General features: G+C 39.7%; 1 protein-coding gene across 1 annotated transcript in view; it reads right to left on the minus strand.

Moving 5' to 3' along the window:
- Positions 1–21,822, minus strand: part of usp21 (ubiquitin specific peptidase 21) — a 36,768-nt gene extending 14,946 nt beyond the window's left edge. Inside the window, 3 exon segments of the mRNA XM_065005117.1 lie at positions 4,079–4,135; positions 7,322–7,585; positions 21,800–21,822. Coding sequence (XP_064861189.1) covers positions 4,079–4,135; positions 7,322–7,477 — 213 coding nt within the window. The 5' untranslated portion in view covers positions 7,478–7,585; positions 21,800–21,822.
- Between the last annotated feature and the right edge of the window lie 2,221 nt (positions 21,823–24,043).

The following is a 24,043-nucleotide window of genomic DNA, read 5'->3' on the forward strand; positions in this document are numbered from 1 at the left end:
ACCTGCTCGCCCGTCCAGCATCACTACTCTGGACGGCTCTGACTTAGAATACGTGGACAACTACAAATACCTAGGTGTCTGGTTAGACTGTAAACTCTCCTTCCAGACTCACATCAAACAACAAGTTAAATCTAGAATTGGCTTCCAATTTCGCAACAAAGCATCCTTCACTCATGCTGCCAAACATACCCTTGTAAAACTGACCATCCTACCGATCCTCGACTTCGGCGATGTCATTTACAAAATAGCCTCCAATACCCTACTCAACAAATTGGATGCAGTCTCTCACAGTGCAATCCGTTTTGTCACCAAAGCCCCATATACTACCCACCATTGCGACCTGTATGCTCTCGTTGGCTGGCCCTCGCTTCATACTCGTCGCCAAACCCACTGGCTCCATGTCATCTACAAGACCCTGCTAGGTAAAGTCCCCCCTTATCTCAGCTCGCTGGTCACCATAGCATCTCCCACCTGTAGCACGCGCTCCAGCAGGTATATCTCTCTGGTCACCCCCAAAACCAATTCTTTCTTTGGCCGCCTCTCCTTCCAGTTCTCTGCTTCCATTGACTGGAACGAACTACAAAAATCTCTGAAACTAGAAACACTTATCTCCCTCACTAGCTTTAAGCACCAGCTGTCAGAGCAGCTCACAGTTTACTGCACCTGTACATAGCCCACCTATAATTTAGCCCAAACAACTACCTCTTCCTCTACTGTATTTATTTATTTAGCTCCTTTGCACCCCATTATTTCTCTCTACTTTGCACATTCTTCCACTGCAAATCTACCATTCCAGTGTTTTACTTGCTATATTGTATTTACTTTGCCACCATGGCCTTTTTTTTGCCTTTACCTCCCTTATCTCACCTCATTTGCTCACATCGTATATAGACTTGTTTATACTGTATTATTGACTGTATGTTTGTTTTACTCCATGTGTAACTCTGTGTTGTTGTATGTGTTGAACTGCTTTGCTTTATCTTGGCCAGGTCACAGTTGTCAATGAGAACTTGTTCTCAACTAGCCTACCTGGTTAAATAAAAAACTTTTAAAAACTGGGCAGTCCGCAATCACGTGACCCTTTTGGTGACAGTAAAAACATTAATGAATTTCGTGCGAAAGGCTTAGGGTCGGAGGAGAAGCGACCTGAACGAGGCACTGATGCCGTAATCGTCCGGCCTTCAAAACGAGGCGCACCAAAGACAGTCTTGTGTGTAAAAGCGGACTCATCTGCCAACACTGCTGCTTGGGCCAATGTCATCACTTTCTGTTCGGTTAAATGAACTACAATTCTATCTGGGAGGTTGATTTTAAAGTCCTCCAACAGCATCAACTCCTGAATATCAGCAAAGGTGTTAGCTTTGCTGGCTGAACACCAGCGACTAAACAGAGACTCTTTGTCCCTAGCAAATTCAACAAATGTACGGTGAGAGGGTTTCTTGTGGTTCCTGAAGCGATGCCTATAAGCTTCAGGCACCAACTCATAAGCCCGCAACACGGCAGTTTTAACCATATCGTAGTGTAAACTGTCGTCCAGGGAGAGAGCAGCTACTACTTCCTGGGCTTTCCCAGACAATTTACATTGTAACAGGAGCGGCCAAACCTCTAGAGGCCAATGCAGCGCAGCGGCCACACGCTCAAACGCAGAGAAATAAGAATCAACTTTCGACTCCCGAAACGGAGGGACTAACGCAATATTTTGAATCACATCGAAGCAGGTACGATGACTGGCAGGTTGTGGAGTCACACCTCCTTGTCGATTTTCATAATTTATAAATCGAACTTCATCTGTCTCGCTTTATCTTTTTGCTTATCTTCTGCTTCTAACCGGGCCAGCGTCACCTTCAGCCTAGCGGTCCTCCTCCTCCTCCGGTCCTCCTCCTCTCCTTCAGCCTAGCGGTCCCATCTGAACGACCCGAAGCAGAAGATAAAGGGGGTCCTCCGACTTGGCATCGGAAGGTCTACCCGTCTCCTCTCCTGAAGCCTCCCTCTCCTCATCTTTCAAAGAGAAAATTTGTTTTCTCATTAAACCCTCCCTGACTAGCACCAAAAAGCTCAGCCGCCTTTAGGGTTTTCTCGGGGATAAAGAGTCCATAATGGTAAGCTATAGCGAAAAGGTCTACTTTCCTCAACCCCACCAAACGATCAACAGAGGGCGCTTCAATAAACTTGGCGATGACAGAGGCATCCATTTTGTACACTGCAGCACACAAACTAAACAAATCATCCAAACTCACAACCATCACACCTCAATCACTAACCACAGGTGAGCTCAGAGCAGCAGGGTCAGGTGGGTTTAATTATCCCATTGTTACCTACAGTCCCATACCTCTTTCACTCCACGGGAAGTTGAGTGTAGCAGGGTGTTGCGTTCCCTCTTCCAAGAGGCGTACGTTGCAATAAGATATTACAGTTTTTTAAATGTCCCGTTGGAGAGTCTTAATCGTTGATCATCCAGTTTCTTTTCCAATGATTGAAGTTAGCCAATAATATGGAGAGTAGTTGTGGTTCGTCTACTTCTCTGCAAATTCTTACAAGGAACCCTTCTCCGCTGTCTTTTCTTCACACGGTGACAGGGTTTGGGACTTGTCTCTGAGAAGCAGTATATCCTTCGCGTCGGACTCATTAAAGAAAAAATATTTGTCCAGTTCGGAGGTGAGTAATCGCTGTTCTGACGTCCAGAAGCTCTTATAGGTCATAAGAGACGGTAGCAGCAACATTATGAACAAAATGAATAACAAACAAAATAGCACAGTTGGTTAGGAGCCCGAAAAACGTCAGCCCTCCCCCTCTGGCGTCATTATCAATAAGGGTCAGTGCTAACATTACCTTAACATTAGCAAGCCGGTAGGGCTAACAGGCTAGTTGGCTAGCAGCCTCGCAAGTTTTGTAACAATACATTTAAGTATTTGCTAATAAGTTGGATGAAAATCTAATTGAAACCAATAGTCATGAGTGCAAAAGGATCTACATTTGAAGTTATTTCTGTTTGAGTTCCCATTACACCTGTCAGATCCTCCATATTACATCATATCTGGCATTCTGATCGGTTTTTAAGTAATAAAACTTATAAAAATGTCAAAGTGAAGTGTAATTTTGCATTGGGACTTTTGATGCGTATACTAATGCAGATTCATATGTTACATGTGGTTACGTTTATGTTACCTACCCTTGAACCGATTTCCCAAATTTCCCTCACCCTGACACACACACACATCACCCTGACACACACACACACACACACATCACCCTGACACACACACACACACACACATCACCCTGACACACACACATCACCCTGACACACACATCACCCTGACACACACATCACCCTGACACACACACACACTGACACACACACACCACCCTGACACACACACACACACATCACCCTGACACACACACACACACACACACACACCACCCTGACACACACACACACACACATCACCCTGACACACACACACACACACACACATCACCCTGACACACACACACACACACACATCACCCTGACACACACACACATCACCCACACACACACACATCACCCTGACACACACACACATCACCCTGACACACACACACACATCACCCTGACACACACACACATCACCCTGACACACACACATCACCCACACACACACACACATCACCCTGACACACACACACACACCCTGACACACACACACATCACCCTGACACACACACACATCACCCTGACACACACACACATCACCCTGACACACACACACATCACCCTGACACACACACACATCACCCTGACACACACACACATCACCCTGACACACACACACATCACCCTGACACACACACACATCACCCTGACACACACACACATCACCCTGACACACACACATCACCCTGACACACACACATCACCCTGACACACACACACACCACCCTGACACACACACACACCACCCTGACACACACACACATCACCCTGACACACACATCACCCTGACACACATCACCCTGACACACACACACATCACCCTGACACACACACACATCACCCTGACACACACATCACACGTCAAACACAAGGACTTACCGTGTTTCCTACGTTACGAAGGCCGACTCTTCCACTCCCAACCTTGAGCTTTTCTTTCTGTGGAGGAGATTCAGACAAAGTCAGAGCTGAGGTGAAAGGGACAGTCAGAGCTGAGGTGAAGGGACAGTCAGTCAGAGCTGAGGTGAAAGGGACAGTCAGTCAGAGCTGAGGTTAAGGGACAGTCAGTCAGAGCTGAGGTGAAAGGGACAGTCAGAGCTGAGGTGAAAGGGACAGTCAGAGCTGAGGTGAAAGGGACAGTCAGAGCTGAGGTGAAAGGGACAGTCAGAGCTGAGGTGAAAGGGACAGTCAGAGCTGAGGTGAAAGGGACAGTCAGAGCTGAGGTGAAGGGACAGTCAGAGCTGAGGTGAAGGGACAGTCAGAGCTGAGGTGAAGGGACAGTCAGAGCTGAGGTGAAGGGACAGTCAGAGCTGAGGTGAAGGGACAGTCAGAGCTGAGGTGAAGGGACAGTCAGAGCTGAGGTGAAGGGACAGTCAGAGCTGAGGTGAAGGGACAGTCAGAGCTGAGGTGAAGGGACAGTCAGAGCTGAGGTGAAGGGACAGTCAGAGCTGAGGTGAAGGGACAGTCAGAGCTGAGGTGAAGGGACAGTCAGAGCTGAGGTGAAGGGACAGTCAGAGCTGAGGTGAAGGGACAGTCAGAGCTGAGGTGAAGGGACAGTCAGAGCTGAGGTGAAAGGGACAGTCAGAGCTGAGGTGAAAGGGACAGTCAGAGCTGAGGTGAAAGGGACAGTCAGAGCTGAGGTGAAAGGGACAGTCAGTGGGACAGTCCTAGTGGGGAACCCATGGTGGGTGTCTTTTAGAACCCTTCCTAGTGGGAACCCATGGTGGGTGTCTTTAGAACCCCTTCCTAGTGGGAACCCATGGTGGGTGTCTTTTAGAATCCCTTCCTAGTGGGATCGCATGGTGGGTGTCTTTTAGAACCCCTTCCTAGTGGGATCCCATGGTGGGTGTCTTTAGAACCCCTTCCTAGTGGGAACCCATGGTGGGTGTCTTTAGAACCCCTTCCTAGTGGGATCTCATGGTGGGTGTCTTTAGAACCCCTTCCTAGTGGGATCTCATGGTGGGTGTCTTTTAGAACCCCTTGCTAGTGGGATCTCATGGTGGGTGTCTTTTAGAACCCCTTGCTAGTGGGATCTCATGGTGGGTGTCTTTTAGAACCCATTCCTAGTGGGAACCCATGGTGGGTGTCTTTTAGAACTCCTTCCTAGTGGGATCTCATGGTGGGTGTCTTTTAGAACCCCTTCCTAGTGGGATCTCATGGAGGGTGTCTTTAGAACCCCTTCCTAGTGGGATCTCATGGTGGGTGTCTTTAGAACCTCTTCCTAGTGGGAATCCATGGCGGGTGTCTTTTAGAACCCCTTCCTTGGGAACCTATGGTGGGGATCTTCCTAGTGGAACCCATGGTGGGTGTCTTTAGAACCCCTTCCTAGTGGGAACCCATGGTGGGTGTCTTTTAGAACCCCTTCCTAGTGGGATCTCATGGTGGGTGTCTTTTAGAACCCCTTCCTAGTGGGAACCCATGGTGGGTGTCTTTAGAACCCCTTCCTAGTGGGAACCCATGGTGGGTGTCTTTTAGAACCCCTTCCTAGTGGGAACCCATGGTGGGTGTCTTTAGAACCCCTTCTAGTGGGATCTCATGGTGGGTGTCTTTAGAACCCCTTCCTAGTAGGATCTCATGGTGGGTGTCTTTTAGAACCCCTTCCTAGTGGGAACCCATGGTGGGTGTCTTTTAGAACCCCTTCCTAGTGGGAACCCATGGTGGGTGTCTTTAGAACCCCTTCCTATTGGGTGTGGATCTTCTAGTGGGAACTCATGGTGGGTGTCTTTTAGAACCCCTTCCTAGTGGGAACCCATGGTGGGTGTCTTTAGAACCCCTTCCTAGTGGGAACCCATGGTGGGTGTCTTTTAGAACCCCTTCCTAGTGGGAACCCATGGTGGGTGTCTTTTAGAACCCCTTCCTAGTGGGAACCCATGGTTGGTCAGAACTCATTTTGAAACCCCTTTCTGTTTTGGTTCGGTTGTCAAAGTGATTTTCTTTGTTAGTTCTCTTTTCTGTGAGGGATGCCAATTTGAGTGTGTCTTATGGGAACGTGTGTGTGAGCCAGATTAAGCCTGTTTATCTGGTTCGGCTCAGAGGAGGCTACACCGTTTATCCTATTACACACAGGGAACACTGCTGACAGGGTTAGAGACAGTACCTGTGACAGGGTTAGAGACAGTACCAGTGACAGGGTTAGAGACAGTACCTGTGACAGGGTTAGAGACAGTACCTGTGACAGGGTTAGAGACAGTACCTGTGACAGGGTTAGAGACAGTACCTGTGACAGGGTTAGAGACAGTACCTGTGACAGGGTTAGAGACAGTACCTGTGACAGGGTTAGAGACAGTACCAGTGACAGGGTTAGAGACAGTACCAGTGACAGGGTTAGAGACAGTACCAGTGACAGGGTTAGAGACAGTACCAGTGACAGGGTTAGAGACAGTACCAGTGACAGGGTTAGAGACAGTACCAGTGACAGGGTTAGAGACAGTACCAGTGACAGGGTTAGAGACAGTACCAGTGACAGGGTTAGAGACAGTACCAGTGACAGGGTTAGAGACAGTACAGTGACAGGGTTAGACAGTACCAGTGACAGGGTTAGAGACAGTACCAGTGACAGGGTTAGAGACAGTACCAGTGACAGGGTTAGAGACAGTACCAGTGACAGGGTTAGAGACAGTACCAGTGACAGGGTTAGAGACAGTACCAGTGACAGGGTTAGAGACAGTACCAGTGACAGGGTTAGAGACAGTACCAGTGACAGGGTTAGAGACAGTACCAGTGACAGGGTTAGAGACAGTACCAGTGACAGGGTTAGAGACAGTACCAGTGACAGGGTTAGAGACAGTACCAGTGACAGGGTTAGAGACAGTACCTGTGACAGGGTTAGAGACAGTACCAGTGACAGGGTTAGAGACAGTACCTGTGACAGGGTTAGAGACAGTACCTGTGGGGCTGCTACGCTACCTGTGGGGCTGCTACGCTACCTGTGGGGCTGCTACGCTACCTGTGGGGCTGCTACGCTACCTGTGGGGCTGCTACGCTACCTACAACCAGTAGCAGCCCCATCCGTGATGTGTTTGTATGTACATGTGTATAGTAACACTCACCTCTTTGTCTACAACCAGTAGCAGCCCCATCAGTGATGTGTTTGTATGTACAGTATATGTGTATAGTAACACTCACCTCTTTGTCTACAACCAGTAGCAGCCCCATCAGTGATGTGTAGAGGAGAGACTTGGAGATGTCAGCCGTGTTTCTCTGGATCCCGTTCTGAGAGACCAGGGTTTGGCACAGAGCCTGGCAGGTCCCGTCCCCGGTGGCACGCGTTTCTGCCGGCATCGTTACCACAGTCAAAGAGGTCCCCAACTCTACGGCGCAGAAACTAATGAGTTGACTGGTCTCCTGGTCCTGTATCGGCTAGGTTGCTGGTTCAAGTCAACGAGGCTTCTGATGTAGAAAGAAGAACAGATCCCTCTTCATGAAGGTTTGGTAAACCAGATCACAAACAGGGGATCCTTTCTACCAGTACTCTACCAGGGGATCCTCTCTACCAGTACTCTACCAGGGGATCCTCTCTACCAGTACTCTACCAGGGGATCCTCTCTACCAGTACTCTACCAGGGGATCCTCTCTACCAGCACTCTACCAGGGGATCCTCTCTACCAGCACTCTACCAGGGGATCCTCTCTACCAGCACTCTACCAGGGGATCCTCTCTACCAGTACTCTACCAGGGGACCCTCTCTACCAGTACTCTACCAGGGGATCCTCTCTACCAGTACTCTACCAGGGGATCCTCTCTACCAGGGTCTACCACTCTACCAGGGGATCCTCTCTACCAGTACTCTACCAGGGGATCCTCTCTACCAGTACTCTAACAGGGGATCCTCTCTACCAGTACTGAGGCACCTAACAGTAGGGATCCTTCTACTGAACAGTACTCTACCAGCATGGGATCCTCTCTACCAGTACTCTACCAGGGGACCCTCTCTACCAGTACTCTACCAGGGGATCCTCTCTACCAGTACTCTACCAGGGATCCTCTCTACCAGTATCCTCTCTACCAGGGATCCTCTCTACCAGTACTCTACCATGGGATCCTCTCTACCAGTACTCTACCAGGGATCCTCTCTACCAGTACTCTACCAGGGATCCAATCTCTACCATACTCTACTATACATGGTATAACTACCTATAACTACCACTATACTAATGGATCCTCTATAACTACCACCAGTACTCTACCAGGGATCCTCTCTACCAGTACTCTACCAGGGACCCTCTCTACCACCCAGTACTCTACCATGGGGATCCTCTCTACCAGTACTCTGGTGAGGCACCAGTGGGAGAGATTTAGCCCAGTAGGCATCTACTGAGGTTCTGCCCAGCTAACAATTCTAGGATGACTGAACATGATTTGGAAAGGTAAACAGAAAGGCACACACAAATACAAATGTACCAAGCATGTAGCGTCATACACAAGACGACTCTGGGCTGTAATCGCTGCCAAAGGTGCTGAGTAAGGGGTCTGAATACTTATGGAAATGTTGTATTTCAGCTTAAATGTTTTTAGAAAATTCACTTACCACTATAACTACCACTATAACTACCACTATAACTACCACTATAACTACCACTATAACTACCACTATACTAATGCTATAACTACCACTATACCACTATAACTACCACTATACTAATGCTATAACTACCACTAACTAAATACTAATGCTATAACTACCCACTATAACTACCTATATTAATGCTATAACTACCACTAATGCTAACTACCACTATACTAATGCTATAACTACCACTAATATAACTACCACTATACTAATGCTATAACTATACTAATGCTATAACTACCACTATAACTAACCACCATACTAATGCTATAACTATAATGCTATAACTACCACTATACTAATGCTATAACTACCACACTATACTAATGCTATAACTACCACTATAACTACCACTATACTAATGCTATAACTACCACTATACTAATGCTATAACTACCACTATAACTACTAATGCTATAACTACCACTATAACTACCACTATACTAATGCTATAACTACCACTATAACTACCACTAATGCTATAACTACCACTATACTAATGCTATAACTACCACTATAACTACCACTATACTAATGCTATAACTACCACTATAACTACCACTATACTAATGCTATAACTACCACTATACTAATGCTATAACTACCACTATACTAATGCTATAGCTACCACTATACTAATGCTATAACTACCACCATACTAATGCTATAACTACCACTACTAATGCTATAACTACCACCATACTACCAATACTAATGCTATAACTATCAACTACCACCATACTAATGCTATAACTACCACCATACTAATGCTATAACTACCACTATACTAATGCTATAACTACCACTATAACTACCACCATACTAATGCTACCACCATATAACTACCACTATACTAATGCTATAACTACCACCATACTAATGCTATAACTACCACCATACTAATGCTATAACTACCACTATACTACCAATGCTATAGCTACCACTAATACTATAACTGCACTATAACTACCACTATACTAATGCTATAACTACCACTATACTAATGCTATAACTACCACTATACATGCTACTACTAATGCTAATACCACTACAATGCTATAACTACCACCATACTAATGCTATAACTACCACCATACTAATGCCATAACTACCACCATACTAATGCTATAGCTACCACTATAACTACCACTATACCATAACTACCACCATACTAATGCTATAACTACCACCATACTAATGCTATAACTACCACCATACTAATGCTATAACTACCACTATAACTACCACTATACTAATGCTATAACTACCACTATACTAATGCATAACTACCACTATACTAATGCTATAACTACCACCATACTAATGCTATAACTACCACTATACTAATGCTATAACTACCACTATAACTACCACCTATAATGCTATAACTACCACTATACTAATGCTACCAACTATAACTACCACTATACTAATGCTATAACTACCACCATAACTACCACCATACTACCAAATGCTATAACTACCACTATACTAATGCTATAACTACCACTATACTAATGCATAACTACCACTATACTAATGCTATAACTACCACTATAACATACTAAATAACTACCACTATAATGCCATAACTACCACCATACTAATGCCATAACTACCACCATACTAACTACCACTATACTAATGCTATAACTATACTAATGCTATAACTACCACTATACTAATGCTATAACTACCACCATACTAATGCTATAACTCACCATACTAACTATAACTACCACCACTATACTAATGCTATAACTACCACTATACTAATGCTATAACTACTAATGCTATAACTACCAATATACTAATAACTACCACATACCAATGCTATAACTACCACTATACTAATGCTATAACTACCACTATACCTAATGCTATAACTACCATGCTATAACTACCACTATACTAATGCTATAACTACCACTATACTAATGCTATAACTACCACTATACTAATGCTATAACTACCACCATACTAATGCTATAACTACCACCATACTAATGCTATAACTACCACTATAACTACCATATACTAATGCCATAACTAATGCCACCATACTAATGCTATAACTACCACTATACTAATGCTATAACTACCACATACTAATGCTACCACTATAACTACTACCACTATAACTACCACATATAATGCTATAGCTACCACTATACTAATGCTATAACTACCACCATACTAATGCTAATAACTACTAATGCTATAACTACCACATACTAATGCTATAACTACTAATGCTATAACTATACTAATGCTATAGCCACCACTATACTCAACCATAACTACCACTAACTACCACTATAACTAATGCTATAACTACCACTATACTAATGCCTATAACTACCACCATACTAATGCTATAACTACCACTATACTAATGCTATAACTACCACTATAACTACCACTATACTAATGCTATAACTACCACCATACTAATGCTATAATAACTACCTATAACTATACTAATGCTATAACTACCATACACTATAACTACCACTATACTAATGCTATAACTACTAACTATAACTACCACCACCATAACTACCACTATACTAATGCTATAACTACCACCATACTAATGCTATAACTACCACTATACTAATGCTATAACTACCACTATACTAATGCTATAACTACCACTATACTAATGCTATAACTACCACTATAACTACCACCATACCTATAACTATACTAATGCTATAACTACCACTATACTAATGCTATAACTACCACTATACTAATGCTATAACTACCACTATACTAATGCTATAACTACCACCATACTAATGCTATAACTACCACCATACTAATGCTATAACTAACTACCACTATACTACCACCATACTAATGCTATAACTACCACTATACTAATGCTATAACTACCACTATACTAATGCTATAACTACCACTATACTAATGCTATAACTACCACTATAACTACCACTATAACTAATGCTATAACTACCACTATACTAATGCTATAACTACCACCATACTAATGCTATAACTACCACTATACTAATGCTATAACTACACACCTATAACTACCACCATACTAATGCTATAACTACCACCTATACTAATGCTATAACTACCACCATACTAATGCTATAACTACATACACTACCACCATACTAATGCTATAACTACCACTATAAACCACTATACTCAATAACTACCACTATACTAATGCTATAACTACCACTATAACTACCACTATACTAATGCCATAACTACCACATACTATAACTACCACTATACTAATGCTATAACTACCACTATACTCAATGCTATAACTACCACTATACTAATGCTATAACTACCACCATACTAATGCTATAACTACCACTATACTAATGATATAACTACCACCATACTAATGCTATAACTACCACTATACTAATGCTATAAACCACTATAACACCACATACTAATGCTATAACTACCACCATACCATGCTAATAACTACCACTATACTAATGCTATAACTACCACCATACTAATGCTATACTACCACTATACTAATGCTATAACTACCACTATAACTACCACCATACTAATGCTATAACTACCACCACTATAACTACCACTATACTAATGCTATAACTACCACCATATAATTATATAACTATAACTACCACTATACTAATGCTATAACTACCACCATACTAATGCTATAACTACCACCATACTAATGCTATAACTACCACCATACTAATGCTATAACTACCACTATACTAATGCTATAACTACCACTATAACTACCACTATACTAATGCTATAACTACCACCATACTAATGCTATAACTACCACTATAATACCTAATGCTATAACTAATGCTATAACTACCACTATACTAATGCTATAACTACCACTATAACTACCATGCTATAACTACCACTATAACTAATGCTATAACTACCACCATACTAATGCTATAACTACCACCATACTAATGCTATAACTACCACACCATAACTACCACCATACTAATGCTATAACTACCATGCTATAACTACCACTATACTAATGCTATAACTACCACTATAACTACCACCATACTAATGCTATAACTACCATAACTACCACCATACCATACTAATGCTATAACTACCACTATAAATGCCATAACTAATGCTATAACTACCACTATACTAATGCTATAACTACCACCATACTAATGCTATAACTACCACCTATACTAATGCTATAACTACCACCATATAATGCTATAACTAATACCATACTAATGCTATAACTACCACTATACTAATGCTATAACTACCACCATACTAATGCTATAACTACCACTATAACTACCACTATACCTATAACTACCACCATACTAATGCTATAACTACCACTATACTAATGCTATAGCTACCACTATACTAATGCTATAACTACCACCATACTAATGCTATAACTTCCATGCTATAACTACCACCATACTAATGCTATAACTACCACCATACTAATGCTATAACTACCACTATAACTACCACTATACTAATGCTATAGCTACCACTATACTAATGCTATAACTACCACTATACTAATGCTATAACTACCACTATACTAATGCTATAACTACCACCATACTAATGCTATAACTACCACCATACTAATGCTATAACTACCACTATACTAATGCTATAACTACCACTATAACTACCACCATACTAATGCTATAACTACCACTATACTAATGCTATAACTACCACTATATAATGCTATAACTACTAACCTACCTATACTAATGCTATAACTACCACCATACACTATAACTACCACTATACTAATGCTATAACCACCACCATACTAATGCTATAACTACCACTATACTAATGCCATAACTACCACCATACTAATGCTATAACTACCACTATACTAATGCTATAACTACCACTATAACTACCACTATACTAATGCTATAACTACCACCATACTAATGCCATAACCACCATACCAATGCTATACCACTATAACTACCACCATACTAATGCTATAACCACCACCATACTAATGCTATAACTACCACCATACTAATGCTATAACCACCACTATAACTACCACTATACTAATGCTATAACTACCACTATACTAATGCCATAACTACCACTATAACTACCACCATACTAATGCTATAACTACCACCATACTAATGCTATAACTACCACTATAACTACCACCATACTAATGCTATAACTACCACTATACTAATGCTATAACTACCACTATACTAAATGCTATACCACTATACCACTACCACCATACTAATGCTATAACTACCACCATAACTACCACCATACTAATGCTATAACTACCACCATACTAATGCTATAACTACCACATACTAATGCTATAACTACCACTATACTAATGCTATAACTACCACCTACTACTAATGCTATAACTACCACCATACTAATGCTATAACTACCACTAACTAATGCCATAACCACCATAACTACCACTATACTAATGCTATAACTACCACTCATACTAATGCCATAACCAATACCATAGCCACCATAACTACCACTATACTAATGCTATAACTACCACTATAACTACCATATACTAATGCTATAACTACCACTATACTAATGCTATAACTACCACTATACTAATGCTATACTACCACTATAACTACCACCATGCTATAACTACCACTATACTAATGCTATAACTACCACTATAACTACCACTATACTAATGCTATAACTACCACTATAATGCTATAACTATACTACCACTATAACTACCACCATACTAATGCTATAACTACCACTATACTAATGCTATAACTACCACTATACTAATGCTATACTAATGCTATACCAATGCTATAACTACCACTATACTAATGCTATAACTACCACATACTAATGCTAACTACCACTATAATGCTATAACTACCACCACTATAACTAATGCTATAACTACCACCATACTAATATACTAACTACTAATGCTATAACTACCACTATACTAATGCTATAACTACCACCATACTAATGCTATAACTACCACTATAACTACCACTATACTAATGCTATAACTACCACTATACTAATACTATACTAATGCTATAACTACCACCATAACTATACTAATGCTATAACTACCACATAACTACCACCACTATACTAATGCTATAACTTCATAACTACTATACTAATGCTATAATACCACCATACCTATAACTACCACCATAACTAATGCTATAACACCCATACTAATGCTATAACTACCATACTAATGCTATAACTACCACTATACTAATGCTATAACTACCACTATAACTAATGCTATAACTACCACCATACTAATGCTATAACTACCACTATACTAATGCTATACTACCACTATACTAATGCTATAACTACCACTATATACTAATGCTATAACTACCACTATACTAATGATAACTACCACTATAACTACCACCATACTAATGCTATAACTACCACCACTAATAACTACCACTATACTAATGCTATAACTACCACCATAATACTATACTAATGCTATAACTACCACTATAACTACCACTACCACTATACTAATGCTATAACTACCACTATACTAATGCTATAACTAACTACTAATGCTATAACTACCACCATACTAATGCTATAACTACCACTATAACTACCACTATACTAATGCTATAACTACCACCATACTAATGCTATAACTACATACTAATGCTATAACTACTATACTAATGCTATAACTACCACCATACTAATGCTATAACTACCACCATACTAATGCTATAACTACCACTATAACACTATAACTACCACTATACTAATGCTATAACTACCACTATACTAATGCTATAACTACCACTATACTAATGCTATAACTACCACTATACCACTACTAATGCACTATACTAATGCTATAACTACCACTATAACTACCACTATACTAATGCTATAACTACCACTATACTAATGCTATAACTACCACTATACTAATGCTAATAACTACTAATGCTATAACTACCACCATACTAATGCTATAACTACCACCATACTAATGCTATAACTACCACCATACTAATGCTATAACTACCACTATACTAATGCTATAACTACCACTATAACTAATGCTATAACCACTATACTAATGCTATAACTACCACTATACTAATGCTGTACTATAACTACCACTATACTAATGCTATAACTAATGCTATAACTACCACTATACTAATGCTATAACTATAACTACCACCATACTAATGCTATAACTACCACTATACTAATGCTACTAACTATACCACCATACTAATGCTATAACTAATACCTATAACTACCACCATACTAATGCTATAACTACCACTATACTAATGCTATAACTACCACTATACTAATGCTATAACTACCACTATAACTACCATACTAATGCTATAACTACCACTATACTAATGCTATAACTACCACTATACCAATGCTATAACTACCACCATACTAATGCTATAACTACCTATAACTACCACTATACTAATGCTATAACTACCACACTAATGCTATAACTACTAATGCTATAACTACCACTATACTAATGCTATAACTACCACTATACTAATGCTATAACTACCACCATACTAATGCTATAACTACCACCATACTAATGCTATAACTACCACTATAACTACCACCATACTAATGCTATAACTATAATGCTATAACACTATAACTATACTAATGCTATAACTACCACTATACTAATGCTATAACTACCACTATACTAATGCTATAACTACCACTATACTAATGCTATAACTACCACTATACTAATGCTATAACTACCACTATACTAATGCTATAACTACCACTATAACTACCACTATACTAATGCTATAACTACCACTATACTAATGCTATAACTACCACTATACTAATGCTATAACTACCTACCACCATACTAATGCTATAACTACCACATACTAATGCTATAACTACCACTATAACTACCACTATACTAATAACTACCACTATAACTACCACTATACTAATGCTATAACTACCACTATAACTACCACCATACTAATGCTATAACTACTAATGCTATAACTACCACTATACTAATGCTATAACTACCACTATAACTACCACCATACTAATGCTATAACTACCACCATACTAATGCTATAACTACCACTATAATACTAAATAGCTACCATATACTAATGCTATAACTACCACACATACTAATGCTATAACTACCACTATACTAATGCTATAACCATACTAATGCTATAACTACCACCATACTAATGCTATAATAACTATGCTATAACACCACTATAACTACCACTATACTAAATGCTACCATAACTAATGCTATAACTACCACTATACTAATGCTATAACTACCATACTAATGCTATAACTACCACTATACTAATGCTATAACTACCACCATACTAATGCTATAACTACCACCATACTAATGCTATAACTACCACTATAATATACTATAATGCTATAACTACCACTATACTAATGCTATAACTACCACCATAACTACCATATACTAATGCTATAACTGCCACTATACCTATAACTACCAATAACTACCACTATAACTAATGCTATAACTACCACTATACTAATGCTATAACTACCACTATAACTACCACTATACTAATGCTATAACTACCACTATACTAATGCATAACTACCACTACCACTACCACTATAACTACCACCATACTACTATAATGCTATAACTACCACTATACCAATGCTAACTACCACTATACTAATGCTATAACTAATATAACTACCACTATATAATACTAATGCTATAACTACCACCATACTAATGCTATAACTACCACTATAACTAACTATACTAATGCTATAACTACCACTATACTAATGCTATAACTACCACCTATACTAATGCTATAACTACCACTATACTAATGCTATAACTACCACCATACTAATGCTATAACTACCATAACTACCACCATACTAATGCTATAACTACCACCATACTAATGCTATAACTACCACCATACTAATGCTATAACTACCACCATACTCAATGCTATAACTACCAATGTACATTGTTATAACTACCACTATACTAATGATATAACTACCACCATACTAATGCTATAACTACCACATAATACTAATGCTATAACTACCACTATACTAATGCTATAACTACCACCATACCAATGCTATAACTACCACTATACTAATGCTATAATACCACCATAACTATAACTACCACTATACTAATGCTATAACTACCACCATACTAATGCTAACCACCACCATAACTACCACCATACTAATGCTAACTACCACTATACTAATGCTATAACTACCACTATACTAATGCTATAATACTCACTATACTAATGCTACCATTATACTAACTATAACTACCACTATACTAATGCTATAACTACCACTATACTAACTGCTATAACTACCACTATACTAATGCTATAACTACCACCATACTAATGCTATAACTACCACTATAACTACCACTAATGCTATAACTAACTATACTAATGCTATAACTACCACCATACTAATGCTATAACTACCACCACTATAACTACCACCATACTAATGCTATAACTACCACTATACTAATGCTATAACTACCACTATACTAATGCTATAACTACCACATAATGCTATAACTACCACCATACTAATGCCATAACTACCACTATAACTATACTAATGCTATAACTACCACCATACTAATGCTATAACTACCACTATACTAATGCTATAACTACCACTATACTAATGCTATAACTACCACTATACTAATGCTATAACTACCTATAACTACCATACTAATGCTATAACTACCACATACACCATAACTACCACCATACTAATGCTATAACTACCACCATAACTACTAACTGCTATAACTACCATACTAATGCTATAACTACCACCATAACTAATGCTAACTACCATAACTACCACTATACTAATGCTATAACTACCACTATAACTAACCATAACTAATGCTATAACTACCACCATACTAATGCTATAACTACCACTATACTAATGCTATAACTACCACTATACTAATGCTATAGCTACCACTATACTAATGCTATAACTACCACCATAACTACCACCATACTAATAACTACCACTATACTAATGCTATAACTACCACCATAACTACCACTATATAATGCTACCACTATACTAATGCTAACTACCACCATACTAATGCTATAACTACCACTATACTAATGCTATAACTACCACCATATAACTACCACTATACTAATGCTATAACTACCACCATACTAATGCTATAACTATACTAATGCTATAACTACCACTATACTAATGCTATAACTACCACATATAATGCTATAACTACCACCATACTAAGCTATAACTACCACCATACTAATGCTATAACTACCACTATACACCACTATACTACTAATATAACTACCACATACTAATGCTATAACTATACTAATGCTATAACTACCACTATACTAATGCTATAACTACCACTATAACTACCACTATACTAATGCTATAACTACCACTATACTAATGCTATAACTACCACTATACTAATGCTATAACTACCACTATACTAATGCTATAACTACCACTATACTAATGCTATAACTACCACACCACCATAACTAATGCTATAACTACCTATACTAATGCTATAACTACCACTATACTAATGCATATAACTACACTATAACTATACTAATGCTATAATAACTACTAATGCACTATACTAATGCTATAACTACCACTATACCACTATACTAATGCTATAACTACCACTATGCTATAACTACCATCATACTAATGCTATAACTACCACCATACTAATGCTATAACTACCACTATACTAATGCTATAACTACCACCATACTAATGCTATAACTACCACTATACTAATGCTATATACTACCACTATAACTACCACCATACTAATGCTACCATAACTAATGCTATAACTACCCATACTAATGCTATAACTACCATAACTACCTATAACTACCACATACTAATGCTATACTAACTATGCTATAACTACCACTATACTAATGCTATAACTACCAATATAACTACCACTATACTAATGCTATAACTACCACTATAACTAATGCTATAACTACCACTATACTAATGCTATAACTACCACTATAACTAATGCTATAACTACCACTATACTAATGCTATAACTACCACTATACTAATGCTATAACTACCACTATAACTACCACTATACTAATGCTATAACTACCACTATACTAATGCTATAACTACCACATACTAATGCTATAACTACCACTATACTACCATGCTATAACTACCACATACTAATGCTATAACTACCACTATACTATAACTACCACTATACTAATGCTATAGCTACCACTATACTAATGCTATAACTACCACTATACTAATGCTATAACTACCACTATACTAATGCTATAACTACCACTATACTAATGCTATAACTACCACCATACTAATGCTATAACTACCACCATACTAATGCTAATATACTACCACTATAACTACCACTATACTAATGCTATAACTACCACCATACTAATGCTATAACTACCACTATAACTACCACTATACTAATGCTATAGCTACCACTATACTAATGCTATAACTACCACTATAACTACCACTATACTAATGCTATAACTACCACCATACTAATGCTATAACTACCACTATACTAATGCTATAACTTCCACTATAACTACCACCATACTAATGCTATAACTACCACTATACTAATGCTATAACTACCACTATAACTACCACTACCAATGCTATAATACCACCATACTAATGCTATAACTACCACTATACTAATGCTATAACTACCACTATACTAATGCTATAACTACCACCATACTAATGCTATAACTACCACCATACTAATGCTATAACTACCACCATACTAATGCTATAACTACCACCATACTAATGCTATAACTACCACTATAACTACCACTATACTAATGCTATAACTACCACTATACTAATGCTATAACTACCACCATACTAATGCTATAACTACCACTATAACTAACTATACCACCATAACCACACTATAACTACCACTATACTAATGCTATAACTACACCATACTAATGCTATAACTACCACTATACTAATGCTATAACTACCACTATACTAATGCTATAACTACACTATACTAATATAACTACCACCATGCTATAACTACCACTAATGCTATAATTAATGCTATAACTACCACCATTAATGCTATAATTTCATGTGCATTCTATTTGCTATAACTACCACTATAACTACCATTATAATGCTATAACTACCACTATACTAATGTAACTATAACTAACTTGTGCTATGTTATGGCTTTTCAACCATACTGCCATACCTAATGTGCTATAACTACCACCATACTAATGCTATAATTCAGAGACATCTATCTAGAATAACTCAGAGGGTTTTCTTTAATGGAAGCTTCTCTAAAGTCAAACATGTAAAGTGTGGTGTACTATACTCAATGCTATAACTACCACTATAACTACCACTATACTAATGGGTAGCTCTCTGGGCCCTCTACTCTTTTCTATTTTTACAAATGACCTGCCACTGGCATTAAACAAAGCATGTGTGTCCATGTATGCTGACTAATGATTCAACTGTATACACATAAGCAACCACAGCTAATGCTATAAGTCACTGACACTATAACTACCACTATACTAATGCTATAACTACCACTATACCTACCACTATACTAATGCTATAACTATAACTACCACTATACTAATGCTATAACTACCACTATACTAATGCTATAACTACCACTATAATAACTAATGCTATAACTAATACCTTACTAATGCTATAACTACCACAATACCTAATACCTTACTAATGCTATAACTACCACAATAACTAATACTTTAAAACATGACCAGACAGAAACTTACCTGGTTGTTCAATTGATATATCTGCCTCTACTCCAACCATCACCGCTGTAATGTTAGTCTGTCAGGTCTGTAATGCTGTAGTCTGTCAGGTCTCCAACCATCACCGGCTGTAATGTGTAGTCTGTCAGGTCTCCAACCATCACCGGCTGTAATGCTGTAGTCTGTCAGGTCTCCAACCATCACCGGCTGTAATGCTGTAGTCTGTCAGGTCTCCAACCATCACCGGCTGTAATGCTGTAGTCTGTCAGGTCTCCAACCATCACCGACTGTAGTCTGTCACTGTAGTCTGTCAGGTCTCCAACCATCACTGTAATGCTGTAGTCTGTCAGGTCTCCAACCATCACCGGCTGTAGTCTGTCAGGTCTCCAACCATCACCGACTGTAATGCTGTAGTCTGTCAGGTCTCCAACCATCACCGGCTGTAATGCTGTAGTCTGTCTGGTCTCCAACCATCACCGGCTGTAATGCTGTAGTCTGGCAGGTCTCCAACCATCACCGGCTGTAATGCTGTAGTCTGTCAGGTCTCCAACCATCACCGGCTGTAATTCTGTAGTCTGTCAGGTCTCCAACCATCACCGACTGTAATGCTGTAGTCTGTCAGGTCTCCAACCATCACCGACTGTAGTCTGTCAGGTCTCCAACCATCACCGACTGTAATGCTGTAGTCTGTCAGGTCTCCAACCATCACCGGCTGTAATGCTGTAGTCTGTCAGGTCTCCAACCATCACCGGCTGTAATGCTGTAGTCTGTCAGGTCTCCAACCATCACCGGCTGTAGTCTGTCAGGTCTCCAACCATCACTGGCTGTAATGCTGTAGTCGGTCAGGTCTCCAACCATCACCGGCTGTAATGCTGTAGTCTGTCAGGTCTCCAACCATCACCGACTGTAGTCTGTCTGTCAGTAGTAATACTGTATAGCGTGTCTATCAGGTAGGGGACATCACCTGTTTGGGGTGTAATGCTGTATATTCTGTCAGATAGGGGACGTCTCTAGTTTCTCCTAATGCTGTAATTCTCTCCTGTCCTGACACGGTCACGCCTCCCTAAATAACCGCTCACACAGAGAGAGAGAGAGCGAGGGCGAGTCAGAGATAATCATGCCTAATCTTTCTGTCTAAACTTAGCTGTCTCTGTCCCTACCCTCTTACTGTAGCTTAGACCTCAATGGGAACATACCACACATGGATAAACAGGTGATCTATTCAGCTCTGTGAGAGAAGTTGATTTTTTATTTTTTTTTTTTAGAAGTGCCACTTTTATTTAAATTATTTGTCCAATGGATGTTAAATGTCAATTTATTATCAACAAATAAAAATATCCACTTCAGTCATGACATTTAGATGTTGCCTTCAGTCTGTACAGGTTGTCAGTGTGATCAATAATCACAGCTAACATCGCAGGGAGTTTCAACTTCAATTTAATTTAATACACTGACTGTACAAATCATTATGGGGCAGACACAGGACAGATCATTAAGAACACCTGCTCTTTCCATGACAACGACTGACCAGGTGAACCCAGGTGTAATCTATGATCCCTTATTGATGCCACCTGTTAAATCGACTTCAATCAGTGTAGATGAAGGGGGAGGAGACATGTAGATGAAGGGGGAGGAGACATGTAGATGAAGGGGGAGGAGACATGTAGATGAAGGGGAGGAGACATGTAGATGAAGGGGAGGAGACATGTAGATGAAGGGGGAGGAGACGGGTTAAGAAGGATTTTTAAGCCCATGCATGTGTGCCATTCAGAGGGTGAATGGGCAAGACAATAGATTGTAGCCTTTGAATGGGGTATGGTAGTAGGGGCCTTTGAACGGGGTATGGTAGTAGGGGCCTTTTGAACGGGGTATGGTTAGGTTTTTGCCTTTGAACTGCGGCATGGTAGTGTGCCATTCAAGGGTATGGAATGGGCAAGACAATGGTAGTAGGTGCCTTTGAACAGGGTATGGTAGTAGGGCCTTTGAATGGGGTATGGTAGTAGGGGCCTTTGAACGGGGTATGGTAGTAGGTGCCTTTGAACGGGGTATGGTAGTAGGTGCCTTTGAACGGGGTATGGTAGTAGGTGCCTTTGAACAGGGTATGGTAGTAGGTGCCTTTGAACAGGGTATGGTAGTAGGTGCCTTTGAACAGGGTATGGTAGTAGGTGCCTTTGAACGGGGGTATGGTAGTAGGGGCCTTTGAACGGGGTATGGTGAACAGGGTAGGTGCCTTTGAACAGGGTATGGTAGTAGGTGCCTTTGAAC

Source organism: Oncorhynchus nerka, linkage group LG20 (genome assembly GCF_034236695.1).
Source record: "Oncorhynchus nerka isolate Pitt River linkage group LG20, Oner_Uvic_2.0, whole genome shotgun sequence".
NCBI classification, from domain to species: Eukaryota; Metazoa; Chordata; class Actinopteri; order Salmoniformes; family Salmonidae; genus Oncorhynchus; species Oncorhynchus nerka.